Below are 19100 nucleotides of genomic sequence, written 5' to 3' on the forward strand. Positions count from 1 at the left end.
CAAACAACACATTTTTACTGAAGTCTTACTTCATATACTATGTACTGTATTGGATAGGAGCAGCTAGTGGATATAGCTCTAGCCCTTGAGTCAGGAAGACCTGAGTTCAAATAAAGCCTCAGACACTTACAAACTATATGTGTGACCCTGGGCAAGTCACTTAACTGTTTGCCTCAGTTCCTCGGTGAAGAAAGAAATGGAAACTATTTCACTATCTTTGCCAAGAAAACCCCAAATGAGGTCTGAAATGAATTAAGAGAAATAAAAACAGCGCTGGATAGAAGGACCCTGCCCTCAGCTCCCACTTTAGTTAGAGAGTTAAAATGACTGTCAAACAATGATTTAGACTCCACAGACAAACCATAAACTGGTCTATTGCTTTATAGTAAAACCCGGAAGACATATACTAAAGTAATGTACAAATATAAGATAATAAGTGCCTGATGGGTGATGCTTGACTTAAGTCAAGTCAGCTAGTATTTATTAAGCTCTTACATGTTCAAGACACTATTCTAATCAATGCGAAAAAGAAAAACAACTCCTACCTTCAAGGACCTTACATTCTAAAGAAATAAAACAAGACATACGAAGCAGCAGAACAGGGTTGTGGTGGGAGGTGGGGTGGTCAGGGTGAAGCCCTGGTCTGGGCCTTAAAGGTACTGGGAAAAAAATGGAAGGAGTCCACAGAGACAGAGGGAGAAAGCAGCTGAAGCATTAACACATTTACTGCTGCAGGAATTCAAAGGAGAGAAAGACCCATTATAGTGGAGAAATCTTCCTGGTAATATTTAGCATTATCACTGCTCATGGGAAACATGCTGCTGGAGCCTGAACATAGTGTTTTGGTTTGTAATCCAGTATATTTGTGAAACTGAGATTCTGCCAGATAGATGCTTGATTAATTTTCAGAATGTGTTAGTTGTGTGGCCTTTTAAGACCCAAGGTGACCATGCTTTGAAAAAATGACGTCAGGTTACCTTGCCATTTATCAGAGGTAAATCTATCTATCTCTATCTATTTATTACCTATAGATAGAGATAGATAGATAGCTAGATATATTCCTCCTCTAATCTGAAACCTCCAGGAGTTCTGCTTGAGATTAGAAAGTCTTATCTGTGGTCTTTTGGACTTTGCTCTTATGTGGAGGGACAGTAATCCTAGGGACAGAATGTTGCTGACTTCATTTAGTTGGTCCATGAATCCAAGTGCTTTTCGACATCGATCGTGCTAATTCTCCTCAGGGAGGAACTTTGAGTGAAGATAAACCTTGAGTCAGCCATGTTTACTCACTTGTCTGTCCTGTTTTGCATTTTGTAAGTTTAGTGGAATTAGTGACATTTCTGAATTTTTAACCCCATGTTATATGAATATTCTCTGGTTATTACGCCATCATGTAAATAAGAGTTATGTGGGCATGTACTATTTCTACATTTCTGTTAAACTGACCTCACTGAGGGACGATTCCTGGGCTACTCTTGACCAGTGGTAGTTATTTCTCAGGGATCCTAGCTCGATCCTGTAAGAGGGATTGTGTTTGGTATGTCTGTTAAATGATAATTGTCCTCAGATGTTCCCACTGTCCTCACTGGATGGTTGTGAAGATAATTGGAGATAATAGCATAGGAAAGGGCTGTGTTAGTGGTAAAATGTTATACTTCTGTAAAGCAGAGAGTAAAGAGAAAATAGGAATGTTGGAATTTACACTTAGTAATCAGCAGGATTTTGTTTGAGTTCTTATAGTTTGTAATCCTCCCTGCTTGAAACCACCATAAATTCACATTTGAAGAAGAGATGATTCAGTCTATAAGCTAGAAGCAACTTCAGAAGTCATCTGGCCCACTGTCTTTGCTTTACAGATAAGGAAACTGAGGCCCAGGGAGGTGCCTGGGCCAAGATCACACAGGAAGTTAGATTCTTAGGTTAGATTTGAATCCAGGTCCTAGGATCATTGATGTAGAGCTCTAAGTACCTTAAAGGAACCTAGTTCAGTTTACGGATGAGGAAACAGGCTAAAGGACTTGCATAAGGTCACAAAGCAAGTCAATGTGAAAGGCAGAATTTGAAACAAGATCTGAATGATTCCAAGGCCAAGGTCCTTGAGGCCGTACTATGGTGCCTCAAGATCCACTGTACCATGTTATGTTCTGGTCTATACAGTTTGTTACTTATGATTGTCTGTTTTTCTTTGAAGCTATTTCTACTTTTGCCCATAAAGCATTTTACCTGCAAAAATCCCAGTGAGTGTGGTACTTTCCATAAGAGAAATTTGGGACCCTGAAAATCCTAACAAATACAAGTCCATGCTTTCTAACAGCCTCTCCTATCAATAATGTAATTCTCTTTGCCCATTTAGTATCGGCTAACGGTTGTTTTTTAAAAGTTTCTTCCAAGTTCAGAAGCACATAGCAGTGTGGTCCAATGAAAAGAGCATGGGATTTGAAATCTGAAGGTCTTGGTCCTGGTTCAGGCTTCCACATTCGTTAGCTTTGGACAAGTCAAAACATAGCAGAGCCTGAGTTTCCTCACCTATAAAATTCTTGCCTTTTACCTACCCCAAAAGGTGGATGTGAGGAAACAACATTATTAGTTTGAGGGTTTGTGTTTCTTCATCTGTAAGGTGAAAGGGCATTATGTTACTAGGTAACCTCTAAGGTGGTTTCTAGTCCTAAAGACTTTATATATGAATATCCATATACCTTTTTCTTTTGATAAATTCTTCAGAACTATCCACTTAGGCAGCCAAAAATGTGGTTGATTTTGGTTATCATAAAAAGTGGCTGAACTTTAAAGAAGGGACAGCAGGGCCTGGAATCTTTTTGTAACCATGTTTACAGGTTGGCACCTATTTCTGACGATTGATAGAACTTGTGTCACTTGATTGATTGCATACCTGGCAAATGCCAGCATGTACTGTGGGTTAACCAAGATACTTCTGAACGAGGCTGTGTCTTCCGTCCATTTGCTTATTTGTCTGAGAGTGGGCAAGGAAGCTGGAAAGTGTTGTGTTTGGCTGACCCGCTAAGGAGTAGAAATTGGTGAATATGGAGACAATTGTATGCAGGTGTTGGCTTAATTCAATTGAGTTCTGGATTCAGAGCCTGCAGGACTTAGAGTTCGGGGCTCTCACTAGTGCTGATGGTGTAACATCTGAGGGTGAGCACTTAGTGGCATTGTTTTCCTTCATTTGTATGTTAAATAGGGGTTCTGTCATCTTGTCTGACCAATTATAGATTTCCTCTGCTGATTTCAGGAAGAATTTTTTTGGTGAAAGGGAGGAGAGAAAGAAGATAGTAATGTGAGAGGGTAGAAGGTATGTGTGTGATGGTAGTGGAGTAGGGAGAACTTTTTTCATTTTTATATTAGAGATCTGTGAGGAACTTTAGCATATTTGTAGGCATAAGGAAAGGGGGTTAATGGATAAAAAAGAGATAGAAGATTCAATAGAGGAGTGAGAAAATGAGAAGTACAAAGAGACCAAGAAATATGTAGTGAATGAGAGACTAGAGAAGATATATTGATAAGAGGTCTAGATGGTAGAGTTAACCTTGGAAAGGTGGAGGGTCATCTCAGGTTTTTGAGATAGAAAGGAAGAAGGAAGAATGTGGAGAGATTCAGAGATTATTTAAGGTGGAGACAAAGTTTTGAAGAGGAGAGGAGGAAAGGGAAAAGGGCAGAGAGAAAAAGGGAGGAAGGTGGTGGTTTGGAGGGGTGGGGAGTTTAGTTACCTTAGGCTAGGTGACCTCTGTCTTCTTGGTATTCTGCTCAGACTGAGGGAAGTCTGGTTGGACTAGGTTCCTGAGGGTAGAAAAGTTTGAAATATAGAAAGGTAAATTTGTTATAGAATTAACAGTAGATGAGTGAAAGGGTATTCAGACATCCGTGAGGGTACAGTTCAAGTTAAATAACATGAATTTTTGGCTTACTCAGTAAGTATGATTTCTCCAGGAGTATTTGGCATCTTCAGGAACAGAAACTGGGCGACTGTGAACGTCACCCAATAATGCAATGAGGGGGGTGGCAAGATTCAGGGAAAGAGCAAGCCTTGGGTAAAAGCATGCCCATATTTTATGGGTCAGAGAGATAAGCATATGCAGCCAAGGTGGGGGGGTACGTGTGGGGAGAACTGATGAACTGGGAGCATTGGAAGGGTGAAATTAGAAGGTGTGGGAAGGGAGAGAGAGCTATAAGCTTTCAATTTTGGAGGTGAAGCAGATCTGTGGCCAAGGTGTGGTCATGCTGGTAGGTGGTTGGGTATCTTTTGCTGAGAGGAGATTCATGGATTTAAAGCTGAAAATACTGCAGGGCCTGAGGCTAGAGTGTCCAAGTCATCACAGAGATTTGGGAGTCACCCAAATTAATGACAGAAATGAAAGAAACAAAAAAATGTGGGTCAGAAGTGTGTTTCTAACATGGTGGAAATTGATAGAGAAAACTTCAGGTGATATGTGACTGAATTTTAGGGAGAAGAAGGTTTTGAATGGTTATGGATGGTCTGCAAGAGTCAATGGGGAAAAGGAAGGATTTTGCAGACCACTTTTCTGAGTGTAATGAATGGTTCCACCCCTAGAGTGCATTTGGAAGAATCATTGTCTGGGGTAAGCCACATTTCATTTCAGGTGGGCAAGTAGTGAAGAGAAGCCTGCTGAAATCAGGGCAAGGAATATAGAAAGAAGAGTTTGCTTATCATAGGACAAGAGCTGGCAAGAGGAGCTGTGGGCAGGCATGAGGAGGGATGGGATTGAATCCAGGTAGCCTGGGAGCACAGGAAGGCCTCAGAGGGATTTTTAATTGAATGAAGCCTACAGGAGGTTGGGAAGTAATGAGGGGGGATGCTAGGTGGGCAGAGTCTTGTTTCTGAAGCAGGTTTGGAGGGCTGTCCAGCGCTGTCCAGTGCTCCTTTTCTGTAAGCTTACATTTGCTTTAAGAAGCTGATTTGAGGCAAAGAAACATGGAGAGTTCTTTTATTTTTTATGACTTTTAAGATGCAATTTGAAAAGTTTACCTTGATCACGGTCCCATTTTCTGGGAAGCAGAGTATCCTATCACTGGATTCAGGGCAAAAGGCCTTTAAGATTTTAGTGCAATTCTGTTACACTCTGGGAGAGGGCTAGAAGGGCTGTCTTTGAAGGACTTTTATCTCCACAGGTTTCAGCCACACACAAAATGGTTTTTTTCCTGTGTAGTCATCAGAATTCTGTCTACATGCCAACAGGGCTCTCACCTTACATCAAAAAGGAAAAAAAATCCTATCTGCTTTGCATGCAAGAAGAAAAGATTTCATGGAAAGGTTGCCTAAGCGTCTGGGGCTTGGAGGGGACTTGGTGAATTTGACAGCCTTTTCCACATTCCTCTAATGCTAGCATCGTGTTTGGCTTGAGTAAAGTTCGATGTTTTTCCTTGAAAAATAATGTTGAAACAGTGATTTCTTATTTAGGGGAAAGGTTCTTTCCTCCAACCCACCCCCCACCCCCATAGTTAAAAGCAAATAGTTGTATTGTTTGCTCAAAGCCTCCTTTGAAGGTTGTTTTGTGTCTGTTCAGCGAGGATCCAGAAGGACCATGTGTGAATGGACGGTCGCTAAATTTGTTCATTTCTCCACAGTTCTGCAGCTGTCAAAATAGAGTTCTCTGGGATCTATTTTCAGGGACTCTGAAGGACTATAAGTAATAGATAACCTAAGAATATATTCATTATCGGTAGACATGGTGAAGGAAAACATTTTTTGGGAAGTGAATTTTGCATCATTCGTTTTCCAGATGTAAGTGATGTGAACAGTTACTACACCAGTAATAGCTCGCGTTTATGTAGCACTTTACAAATACCTCATTTTCTCCTCCTATTGCCCTAGGAGGTAGATACAATTATTGTTAGACCCATACCGCACTAAAGGGGAAAACTGTGGGGGCCAGAAGTTAAGTGACTACCTTGGGTCACACACCTAGTGTGATCCAAGGCAGTGTTGGAATTCTTTCCGATTCTAGGAAGGTCTCCAGGACTCTTCCTGATGAGCTGAAAACTAGGTGAAAGAGTAGGTAGAATGCTGAGTCTGGAGTAAGAAACACCTGAGTTCAAATCCTGCCTCAGACACTTACTAGATGTGTGACCCTAGGCAAGTCATTTAACACTTGTCTGCCTCAGTTTCCTCATTTGTAAAATGGTAATAAAAATGGCACTCACCTTCCAGGGTTGTTGAGAGATCAAATGAGAAAGCGTATTTACAAGTGCTTTGCAAACCTTAGAGGACTACATAAATGCTAGCCATTATTATTAATTATTATCATTAAATGCATTTCATAGTATCATGATACAGTGGTAAGAACTTAGAGCTTAGAGTTCAAGAGCCATCTGGCTTTGAATTCTGCCTCTGATGTTTATTAACTGTGTAACCACTGGGAATTACTTAATTTTTATGTTCCCGAGGGTATAGATTTCTACTTAATGAGAATAATAAAACTGCAGCATCTACTTTACAAAGTTACTATGAAACTAAGATGAAATACTTCAAGGTAGCCTAGTGCCTGACTTGGAGTTACAAGAGCTGAGTTGAAATTCTGCCTCACATATCAGTTGTGTGACTCTGGGGAAATCTCTGAACTTTTCTATAGCCCCCCCCTTATATATAAAAAGGGGGCAAAATATAGCCTACACTACAGGGTTATTGTGAGTATCAAATAATATTATACAATGCATATATAAAATATACTTATATTCATATGTACATAACATGTGCATATATTTATATAAATATGTAGACCTGCATGTATATATTTTACTATTTGAACATGAATATTTGAATAAATATTGTATTTGAGTATATGGACATATACATGTGTGTTTATATATGTGGATATATGTATACATATATCCATATATATATATACTTACACATATATACACATCAATGTGTAATGTTTTGCAGACCTTAAGGTGCTGTATGGATCCTGCAGGTTTTATTATTTTCATCGTATAGAGGAGGACACTAAGGGTCAGAGAGGTCAAGTGATTCCCAGTGGTTACTCAGCTAGTTAGTCTGTGTCTCCTGTTTTAATTATTGCACCTTCTGGCAGTTGGCAAATCGTTATGTATTTGTAGACAACTGACATTCTGGCAGTGATGAATGGTTTGGAGTTATTTTGTTTATTTCTCAAAGCATTCACAGAATATTGGAAAAAAAACAAACAAGGGGAAAGTCTCCAGCATGTTGAATAGTTATACTGGAGGATCTCTGAAAGGACCTGCAGAGGAAGTGCAGCACAATGCTGAGGCCTAGAAGGGGGTGTGGTGGGCTCATTGTTCAGAATTGTTAGAAGGGAGAGAGCCTGCACTGAGAGATCATAGAGATTTTGCCAAAGATTTATAAATATACTAGGGAGTCAGAGGGCCTGGATTCAAGTGCCCATCCTATGACTAACCAACCTTGTGCGCTTGTAGTTTCCTCTTTTCTAAAGTGAGGCAAGTTCAGATGATGACTAAGATATCTTCTGGTTCTGAAGTCCAGTGTTCTCTCTTCTAATATCCTGTGTTCTAAGACTTCTTCCAGGTTTAACATTCTCCAAACTTCTCTGTCACTGGCGAGACAGTCATTGCTTATGTTGGTGGGGTGATGGGTAATGCCTTCCATGTATTTATTATATAGTTTTCTGTTATTCTAGGATTTTTACTTCTGTTATCTCTCAGAGTTTAAATGCTTAAAACTAGTTCACAAATTCTGAAATCTATCTGGCCCATTCTTTTATTTCTGTACAATTCTGGGCCCATCTTATGGTCTGTGCATTATGCCTATTCAAGATATATTTGCCAATCTTATGGGTTGTACATTTAATTTCATAGCATAGTCTAGACCACTGGTATTCATCATCCACGCCTTTTTTCCCTAGTGGGGAGAAGGAAGAAGGTTAAGCTCTTTTGAGGGATTTTTGGATCATGCTTAGGAGGTTCTACAATGTTCTGCCAATCTGTGTCTGCCAATCTTAAACATCTCTAAGAAACACTTTTACATTTGGTCATTTGGTTGGTGGGCTGAACATCCTCCATTATTTTGTGCCGCACTTGAGGATAGTTTTAATGAGACCATGCTTTTCCCTGAAACAAAGACCCAGACTTTGAGCATCAGCAGTGGTTGTATACCTGGAAGTTGCAAAATACCACACTTTCCAAAAAAGTAAAGATGGTCACCCACATGGCAATTGAAAGAAGCATGGTAGGTGGAAGTGGGCTATAACATGTTCTTTACAAAGAATTGTACAAGAGAAGCAGTCTAAAGGCATTACGCAATGGGAAAAGTTAAGAGTCAGAGGACCTGCATGACCTTGAGTATGTCATTTATTTTCTGCACCTCCTTTCTCTATGATGCTCTCCAATTCTAAATCTATGGTCCTACAGGGTCATCTGAGAGATGGCATTGGAGAAAGGATGCGACTAGTTATGTGGCAAAAGTGAGGGGCAGCTGTGGTCTGCCCACAGACTGAATGTTTACCTTGTATCAAGCAATGTCGAGGAAGTCCTTTAGGCCCTCCCCAGGTTGGGTGGTACCCCTCCCCACCTTGAGAATTTATCAGAGGATATGGACAAGACTTCCCTAGGATAAGGAGGCATGGAGGGGGAATCTTTTTTGCTTAAGGCTGATCACAAATTTCAGTGTTGAAGATGTGCATATATATCATTATACATTATATATTATTACATATATATGTACATATTACATATATACACATGCATATATTATTATTACATATGTGTGCATACACCCATATATCACCCTTTTTTCCCTTCTACATTTAGCATTTTAAAATTTGAGTTTTTTGTTTGTTTAAGCATAATTAAATTTAATATGGTAAGGATGTGGTACTGAACGTGGCAGGTACTCTAAATCTAGGGATCAGAGGCCGATTTCCCTTCTGCTGGCCAGTTTCACAGGATTTATGGAATGCTTGGGGAGGGAGCAGGAACAGGCAGAACCTACATTAATAGACCAGAGCAGAAAGGGAAGTAGGATTAGAGAGATTGGGAAAGATTTGATAATCCTACAGACTTTAGTGGCGTACATAAAGAATGACACTACCAACTGCTGTAGAGCAGGGCAATGATATACTGGGAGATTTGATTTGAACGAGTTGATGAATCAGAGGGAGAGAGAAAAATTGCAGGATGAGTCAAGAAACTGTCCCACTGTGGGAAAAACCCAAAGAAGCAAGATTTTGCAGTGAAATTATGGGTAGGGTGGGTCTTGTAATAGAGCATGTTTGGCAATCAGTCACAAAGCTGGTAAAATAACTTCTTCAGTGTATTACAATCACTGACAAGCTGATCCCAGTAACACATTGACTTCAAAAGGATATCCATAATGTATAAATCAGAGGATAGCGATTTTCCACAGTAAGGGATAAAATGAACAAACTCTTAGGGGCTTATTTAAAAGGCTCTTTCTTCTTTCATGTACATGAATGCTTACAAGACCCCATTCAGGGTAGATACATTTACCTTCTTTAGAATCAATCAGTGAATCTACAAGCATTATTAAATGCCTACTGTGTGGTAAGGACTGTGTTAGGCACTGTGGATGGAAACTTTTAGTGCTGGGGAAAAAACAAACAAAAGGATGCTCATGGTAAAGAAGTTTGATAAAAGCTGGAACTGTAGAATATGAGAGTTGGAAGGGACCTAGGAGATTATCTAGGTTAGCTTCTAGCTGAGCAGAAAATCCCCCTTTCCCCTTCCAATATTTTCAATAATTGGTCTTCTATGCTGCGTTTGAAGGTCTACAGTAAATGTTTGCCTCACTGCTTTCCAGAGGCAGTTAGTTCTTTCTTTCTTTCTTTCTTTTTCTTTCTTTCTTTCTTTCTTTCTTTTTCTTTCTTTCTTTCTTTCTTTCTTTCTTTCTTTCTTTCTTTCTTTCTTTCTTTCTTTCTTTCTTTCTTCCTTCCTTCCTTCCTTCCTTCCTTCCTTCCTTCCTTCCTTCCTTCCTTCCTTCCTTTCCTTTCCTTTCCTTTCCTTTCCTTTCCTTTCCTTTCCTTTCCTTTCCTTTCCTCCCTCCCTCCCTCCCTCCCTCCCTCCCTTCCTTCCTTCCTTCCTTCCTTCTTTCTTTCTTTCCCTTATACTTAGAAAGTTTTTCCTTACACAAAATTAAAATCTACTCCTTCTAACTTCCTTTAGTTGCTCCCAGTCTTGCCCTTTGGAGCAAAATAAAACCAGTCTGAACCTCTTTCCACAAGATAACCCTTCAGATGCTTGAAGACAGATAGCACATCTCTAGACCTTGTTATCTCCAGGAGACCTTTATTTAATCCTGCTTTGGCAGGTTTCCATTCCCCTCGCTATTCTGTTTTTGTTGCCCTCTGGATTTAACCTATCCATTTAGTGTATCAAGAGCTTTGGGATCTTAATTCTATCATCCAGTGGGTTCTGGGGCATCTGAAAAAATCTGATAAGCATGCCTTTTCTGCCTTTGTACAAGTCATGGATAAAAATGTTCAACAAAACAAGGCCTAGGAAAAGCTCAGTTGGAATTAGACACTTCCCGTCAGGTTAATATTGATTTTTTTTCATTATCTTTTGGTCCCAATCATTCATCCAATCCTGAATATCACCTGTTTTGTTCAGAAGGCTACCGTGAGAGATTTTTGTCGAATGTCTACATCAGTCTATACTTGTCTACCATTCTGATCAATCTGACAAATAACCCTGTCAAAAATGGAAATGAGGTTAGTCTGGCATGACTTACTGAATCCAAATTCACTTATAATGATCATCAAATCCTTTTTATTTATGTTTGCAGACTACCTTTTTAACAATTAATTCTAAAACTTTACTAGGAATCAAAAGTCAGCTAACAAGTTTCCAGTTTAAAGAATCTGATTTTTTTCCACTAAAAAAAATCATAACATTTGCCTGTTTCCAGTTTTGTGACATGCCTCCCTTTCCTGATGAATTTTTCTGAGATCACTGACAGTAGCAAAGTAATAACTTACACCACCAGCTTTCTAGTACTCAGGATGTAGTTAGTCTGTATCTTTGCCAAGAAAACCCCAAATGGGATCCTGAAGAGTCAGACATGACCAAAAAATGACTGTATAATAACATTGATATAAATTCATCCCTCATGCCAACTCTCTGTTAATAATTTTTATTCTGTACTTCCTTGCCCGAAGATGAACTCTCTTGGTAGAGAGAACAACAAAATGAGAATTGAGTGGTTCTGCCTTCTTTTTGGTCCCATTTCCCTTTCCCTCCTTCCTTCCCCCTCCCTTTTGTGTTCCCTCCCACCCCAAGGTGGATCTTCCCTTTGCACCAGCCTTAGTGCGTTCATAGCTTCACTGCTCCTCACTCTGTTCTTAGACACATTTTACCCGGATGCTAATAGTGGAGGACTTATTGACAGATAGTGTCTACATTCCTCTTAGATTACTCAGAGAAAAATCTCTTTGATGACAGTTACATCTTCCCACAAACCCCCTGCCCAAGTGAAATGTAAATTTACTGATTTGCCCCCTTGGACGATGCCAACTACCATTGGAACAGTCATTCTGGTTTTGTTTTTTCCTCATTCCAGACTTTATTTGTGTTCATCATGAATGGGATTTGGGGAAGCACTTTCCCTTAGATCATGGGAAAGGAACAGTATCTGTATACTGCTTGTTACATAAAGTATTGCACAGGCACTACGCCAGCCCCTCAGACAGAGTCTGTGAGCGGTAGAGAAAACTTGGAGTAGATGCTGTTCATTAAGAGCCTTCCCACCTAAAGCTCTGCTTTGGCTAATGTTTTGTCCTGCTGCTGTGGAAGGCAAAAGGCTGGCTCTCCCTCAGGGATCCTAGATCCCTGGAGTTTTGGGATGGTTTCACTATCTTCTCACGTGCTTATATTTTCTTAGTGTAGTAATGTGAGAGCTGACTATTGGGCATTCTTGAGTAAGGTGGGAGTAGATACTGTTTCAACATACAACTAGCCTTGTCTTTTTAGAGATACTCAACCTAATTTACCATGTATCTATTTCTATTGCATTATGATCCTCCTCTGTAACTTTTTATCATTATCTATTTTTTATGATTATCGAATTTGCCTTTTGATTATTATATATCGTATTGTGATATTCCTGTGTGGCTTTTTTCTTTAAGCAGAAGAAAAATAATTGCTATTTTCAATGAAAAAAGTCTTTTAGGGTGATGGATCAGAAAAAAAGTATACCAGTATCTAAAAAGAAAAATAATACCCTAATATCTAAACCTAGAAAGCATCTTATTGCATTTTTGGCATTAGAGTACAACCTATCTGTAAATGTTTGGGGACATGAATATCACTTGAAAAGTTAATCCTTTTATATCAATTTAATTTTACAAGGTTTTTATATTTCTGGAAACATAATTTGACTCAGAGTATATCTAAACCCACATAATAATGGATGATTCTATAGTAAGTTTCCATTGCATTTATATTCATTATAATTTAAAAATACATTTTAACTGGAATTTTTAAAACATGAATTGTGGACAAATATTCTAGCTAGGTGTGCACTGCAGAAGGCAGTGCATGAATGGAAATTGGTGAATTTTGATGTTGGAAATCACAGGATCATAGATTGCAAACTTGAAGATGCTTTAAAGATTCTTTAGACCAGTCCTTTTATTATGAGGTCACTGAGATCCTGAGAGGGGAACTTCTCCAAGGTTTCACAATTAGTTAGAAATAGAGCTGTCATTTGAACCAATCTTTGAACTCCAGATGCCAGGACCTCTTCCTCAGCTGGTAATTAAAAATTGAAAGGGGCAGCATGGCATAGTAGGTAGAGTACTAGACTTGAAGTAAGCAAGGTTTGTGTTCAAATTCCACCACTTGGTAGTCAATAAACATTCATTAAGTGCTTACTGTGTGCCAAGTACTGCGTCAAACACTGTGAATAAGATGGGCCAACCTCCCTCCCTTCAAAAGACAAACAAAACCCAAAGAAAAAATAAACTAGCATTCGCTAGCTGAGTGGCTGTGCGCAAATCATTTCCCTGAGCAATGATTTCCCTATCTGTAAAATGGGGATAATAAATCCTATAGATACCTGTCTCAGAGCACGGTTGTACTTATGTAAGAGAATGAGTATATATGGTTTTGGACACTTTAGAGCACTGTATAAACTATAATTTTTATTCTATACAAATACACACACATGCATATATGTATACACACTTATATGTATACACACACACATAGAGATTGAATGAACAGGTTTTTAAATAAGTTTCACTTGACTCCATTTTTCTTTGTTAAAACTTAATTAGATCTTTACTTTGGTTTAATGAAGAGGGGACACATTTCTTGTTTTTGCTGTTTTGCTTCAAGCTCTGTCAAATGGAAAGTTCTTGTTCTTTTAAAGCATGAGTTCTTAATTTGAGATTCTGGATGGATTTCTGAGCATCCATGGATTTTTAAAAAAATATTTTTGTTAATTATTTTAATAGTCCTGGTTTCCTTTGTAAATTCCATGTGTTTTATGACTAAATATATTATTCTTTTGAGAAGGTACTCATAGTTTTCACTAGACTGCCAAAAGGGAGGGGAGATGTCCATGACACATGTGAGATCTCTGTTTTGAAAGTTAGCCTAGTCCTTTGCACAGCGGCAAGAAGGTAATGGAAGCCAAAACAGAAAGCACCTTTTTGTATTCCTTTCCCTACCTTTTTTCCCCCCTGGGTTATTTGGATATCAGGAATTAGACTGGAAAAACTAGTCACTACAGACCCAGGGTTATCATTAACTTTCTTCCCCCTAGGCCTCTTCCCTGAAGTCCGAGTGCCTTCTTGGGTTCCTTTGTGTGGCCGTTAAGCCCACGCAAAACTACCAAACTATATTCAGTCTTTCCCAATAAAGAAAAAAGCACTTTTCAACAAGTAACTGGAATTGGTACGTAAGGGCGGAATTGTGTTACCAGTCTTGGGAATGTTGGGAAAGATGACATACAATAGAAGTCTTTTTTTTCTTCTGTTTGTTTATTTTCTCCCTTGGAAAACTGATGTGGAAATCCCATGTTGGCCTTCGTTACTCAAACCTTCAGCCCTTGTGTTGCCAATGCTTCTCTCTGCACAGTTTTCCTCTGCACTCATTTGCTACCCTCCAGAATGGTGTGAGAGACCATGACCAATAGATGAGGATGATTTTGAGGGGGCAGTTACTCTTCCTGACTTCCCAGGCAAGTTTCTGAGCCAGATCAAGGCATTGAATCCTATATGCATATATCTTCTCAGCAAGAAATAATGTATTTTTTCTATGTAAGAAAGTGGAATAATATGGAGTGGAAAGGGACTACCAGTGTTTGGAGAACTGGCAATCTTCTTTAATATTTCAAGCATTGGTGATTGCATCAAATACTGCGTATGCTGCAGCAGATAAGTCATCTTGAGTTGCTGTGGTTAAATATTTTGTCCCAGGTGGCCAATACTTTAGTGATGCACCTAGCTAGGCTTGGCTCCAGATGGCAGACCTAGCCATGCTCAAAGCCTTTCTATTTTGATCGGACCTCTAAGGGTTTTTATTTACAGGCATTTTGTGAATCCAGGGTCACCTCTTGGCCAGAGTGAGACACCAGAATAGGGCTTTGGTGGAGGACATTACTGTTTAATTTTAGGAAGATGCTGACCAAGAAGAGCCTTATTTTCTTTTTTCCAGACTTGCCGTCCTTCCTCAAAGCTCTTAAGTGCCGTGCCTGGCACATAGTATGTGCTTAAATGTTCTATCTGTCTTTTTGTCTATCTGGTCATCTCTGTATTTCTGTTTCCTCTGTGGGAGAATGAGATTCACATTTACATATTTGGGATTCCCTCAAGGGGCCACCTCTCTTGGGCATTACTTGTCCACTAATACATTTTAGAAACTGGAGACCCAGTTGAATGCAGTATTTAAGACAATATCTAAGATCATAGATTAGAAGAGAATATGTAAGGCACCAGAGGGTGTTTTTCTGTCAGAACATACCATCCAGTTGGCTGCCTTCAAATTAGAGAGACTTAAGAACAGCTGAAAATCCTTCATAGAGTGTTTCTACTAAATGCTACCTTAGGCACCTAAAAGCACCTCATCTGTATCTAAAAATGACATCAATTAGGAGAATCTGACTAATGTGCCTGGACTCTAGTACCCTTCTTTCAGAGCCTACCTTCTCTAGCTCTAGGGGTTGTACTTTGAGCCTTAGCAATCCTTTACAGAACTCATGGGCTGAGTCTTGAGCCCCATTATTCTAAAGTCAGTTTGCTTTTTAACTTTTTTCTAATAATGAGATATAATTTGGCATAGGATTAATTAGCTTTTCCCTTTTTCATTTTTTGGTCTAAGATTCTTCTGCCTCTTGAAATTAGCTAGGTGAGAGATTTGGAAAAAAAAAAAACGTCCTAATGAAATGCAGTAAAGAGCGACAGGTGTGAAGACTGCGGGACATCTGGGCAGGGCTTTATGCAGAAATGCTGCGTGAGGGGGGAAAAAACCGGAACCAGAAAAATGGAACCCACATTATAACCATAGAAGAGGAAAAAGGAATGAGAATGATTGGACAGTAACCTAGACCAGGACTTAGAGGGACTCAAAAGTTGTTATGTTTTCTTTACATGTTGGAATTAATTAAAAACCTTTGTTTGGGCTTTTGATTTCAGCAGTGTAGGGAACTCTCCTGATGTGGAAATTCCTTCACTGCGTGTCTGTAATTATGCTATAGCGTACAGTCTTTTATTTTTTATTATTTTATTTCTTTACCGTGTTATACAATCACTTTCATATATCTTAGATTTTTTTCCTCTCCCTCCCCCTTCTTCCCCCCTACCTCTCCACTCCCTCCCTGAGATGGCATACAATTTTATATAGGTTCTACACATACATTCCTATTAAATACGTTTTCACCATAGTCATGTTGCACAGAAGAATTAAAATGAATGGGAGAAATCATAAAACAAACCTAAACATAATACAAAAGAAAATGATCTGCTTCATTCTACAATTGAATTCCATAGCTCTTTCTCTGGATGTGAAAGGCATTTTACCTTAAGAGACCATTGGGAATTTTTTAAGTCCTTGCATTGCAACAAAGTACTAAGTCTACCAGAAAAATTCCTTGCACACTGTGGTTGTTGTGTACGAAGTTCTCCTGGTTCTGCTCCTTTCACTCAGCATCAGTTCATATAAATCTTTCCAGAGCTTACTGTCTTTTAAAGAGTTACTTGGACAGAGGTTAAAAGGCTTGCTCACCCTAGGGTCTCACAAAGCATGACTTCCTTCTAGAACTCGGAACAAAGATCATTAGAACTGAAAGGTTTCAACCTCCTCATTTTACAGATTAGGAAACTGATGTTCAGGGAGTTGGAGGAATTGCCAAAGGCTATATTGTTAGTAAGTTTCAGAAGCAGATGCGAACCTAGGTCTTCTGATTCCAGAGTGAAAGCTGGTTCTTTTTGCCTCCTGAGCAAATCTGGTTGATTGCATGGATAGTAAATTCTTAATAAACCATTTAACTTGAAAAAAAAAAAAGGAAAAATAGCTCTTCACATTTGTGCATCTTAAATGTTTTGTTGAATGTTATTAACTGTTTGTTGGGATGAGGGTAGTGAACAATGGGGAAGCCTCTTTTGTCTGAGAAATCATTCTCACTCAAGTGCTGCCCACCATGTTACCTTCCCTTTTCTTCCCCTTCTCTCTTCAATTCCTTGTGATTTCATGAGAGCTTCCACTGAGAACCAGTTCAGAGCTGTTTCTTCTCTGTGAGTTATATATAGTTTTGCAGAGTTGAGTGCAAAATTGGTAAGTGACTTGCTCAGGGTCATACAGCCTATATAAGTGACTCTTCATTCACTATAGTATATGCTCATTTTACCCAGTGTTGATTGTAATCCTCAACCCAAGTATGCTTTCATTAGTTGTTTTTCATTTAAAATCCTCAAATGCCTTTTAAATTATTTTTCATTATTGCTATAATTTTATTACTATTTATTATTACATTTCAAAAACACCTGGATTAGTATTACTCCGGCTAGTATTACGTCACATGGAATGATTATTTTGAAAATGCTGTTTTGTCCAGATAGTGATTACTGAAAATTGACGGTTTGTGCCTATTTAAATAGGTATCTCCACTAAGACTGAGGAGTTGAAAGTGTCTGGGGAAAAAGCTGAGGAAACAGACCTCATTGGTGCACTAATATGCTAAAATGACTGACCACCGTCTCCTTTTTATCTTCCAGTTAATGACCAGCCACAGTGTCCCTGCCCGGTGCTGCCTCTGCTCCCTCCACTATCTGCCTGGCTGAGGGGAGCTGTGGGTGTGTGCTGAGGAAAGATGGCCTTTTGGTCTCAGTTGGGACTGCTGCTTTGGAAGAACTTTACTTTCCGAAGAAGGCAAACAGTAAGCATCTATTTGTTACTCTCTTTTGGGATTTTTCCCTTCAATGTATTTACCTTAGTGTCTCCCCCCAAAAGCATCATAAGCTTGTAGAAATACGGAATCATAGATTAAAAGCTGGCTGGGACTTTAGAAGTAATCTAGTTTGACCCCGGTATTTTCTCGTTTTCTTATTTTATAGATAAGAAAACAGGCCCAGAAACATTAACTAATATGCCTAAGGGTCGCATAGTTAGTAAGTGGTAGTATTTTTTTTGTTTTTGTAGTTGAGCCTGTAGTAGTAATCACTGATAAATTTTATTCTCGTCAGTCAGCAGAGGAAGAGACTCCATGATGAGGGAACATGAACACCTCTGTGGCCACAGAAATTTAGATAAGCTTGCCACAGGGGCTTTTTATAGGTTGTGAAACTGGCCATTGCTGAAGCGTACATTTCTATGCTAGGAAGTGGGTATTTCTAGGCTAGCTATATTTGTTCATTTTCTATTTGTTCCTGAGTGTTAACTAAGGCCATAAGCTGGCTCTTTGGAACATTAGCACACAGTGGTTTTTGCCACTGTCTCCTAAAAGTATCAAGAAAGACTGGAAGGGTCATTGGGTACCATCTAATCCAAGCTTCTCATCTTAAAAGTGAGGGAAATGAGTCCCAAGGAGGGTCAGTGATGTGGTCACTCCTAGTAGCAGAGCTAGGGAGATGAAAACCTAGGTCTCTTATCTCAGTTTACTGTTCTTTCTCTTGACTTAGTCTGTTGCTCTTCCTAATAGGTCATATTGATGCTTAGCTCACTCCTTATCTTACCCATTTCTGTTCTCTTAATCACCTGACTCTCAACCTTGGAGTCATTGCTGATGCTTCCCTTTCTTGCCATGTCAGTCTTTATGTCTTGCCTGTTTTGTCAAAATGTCTTCACCTCCATCCTTTTTTTCCATTTTTATCGTCACTCCCCTCTTACTAATCTTTCTTACATGGTACCTGCACCGTGGCTAATGACCTCTTAGTTCCCAGCCAAATTCCTCTTAAAACACAACTTTGCAACAAACACAACTTCGAGCTGGAAAGGACCTTAGGTATAGACCAAAGTCCTCATCTTAGAGATAAGAAAACTGAGACTTTTGAGGCTGAGTGGCCCAAGGTTGTATATGAATAATACAGCTAGAATTTGGACCCAGATCTTCGGACTCCAAATGCAGTCCTTTTGTACTGACCCACAGGCTTTGTTAAAAACCTGTAAGGGCTCATGATAAAGCTTTCCATAATCTGGTTCTTACCTACTTTTCCAAGGGAATTTCTTAGCATTCTACACAAACCCTTTGTTCCACACCAGTTTACCCACTCATTGTTCCTCAAATACTTGTGTTTATATCTTTTTTTCTTCCACTTGTTTAATGTTTATTCTTCTTTATAGGTCCAGATCAGGCTTACGTCCCATGTGTATCTTTACTCAATTCATGTTTCCTCAGCTAAATTGTAAGGTCCATGAGAACAGGGATCCTTCTCTCTTAGTACAATGCTCTGCACGTCCCAGGTGTTCTGTAAACATTTGTTGAGGATGAGACTGCTAGGGGAAATAGCGGATAGACAGAGCACTAGACCTAGAGTCAGGGAAATCTGAGGTTGCATCCTGCCTAAGGTACTTACTCTCTCTGTCACCCTGGACAGGTATTATTTAACCTCAGTGAGTTTTATTTTTCTAGTCTGTAAAATGAAAGTGTTGAATTCCATGACTTATAAGGTCCT

At 39.2% G+C, this 19100-nt stretch overlaps 1 protein-coding gene across 3 annotated transcripts in view; it reads left to right on the forward strand.

The window, feature by feature from the left end:
- The window catches only part of ABCA1 (ATP binding cassette subfamily A member 1), a 160163-nt gene that overhangs the window by 9344 nt on the left and 131719 nt on the right, over positions 1–19100 (forward strand). For all 3 annotated transcript variants that reach the window (XM_072604167.1, XM_072604178.1, XM_072604186.1), the window contains exon 2: positions 17205–17365. In XM_072604167.1, the coding sequence (XP_072460268.1) occupies positions 17300–17365 (66 nt within the window). In that variant the 5' untranslated portion in view covers positions 17205–17299. The remainder of the gene's footprint in view (positions 1–17204; positions 17366–19100) is intronic.

Source organism: Notamacropus eugenii, chromosome 1 (assembly GCF_028372415.1).
Source record: "Notamacropus eugenii isolate mMacEug1 chromosome 1, mMacEug1.pri_v2, whole genome shotgun sequence".
NCBI classification, from domain to species: domain Eukaryota; kingdom Metazoa; phylum Chordata; class Mammalia; order Diprotodontia; family Macropodidae; genus Notamacropus; species Notamacropus eugenii.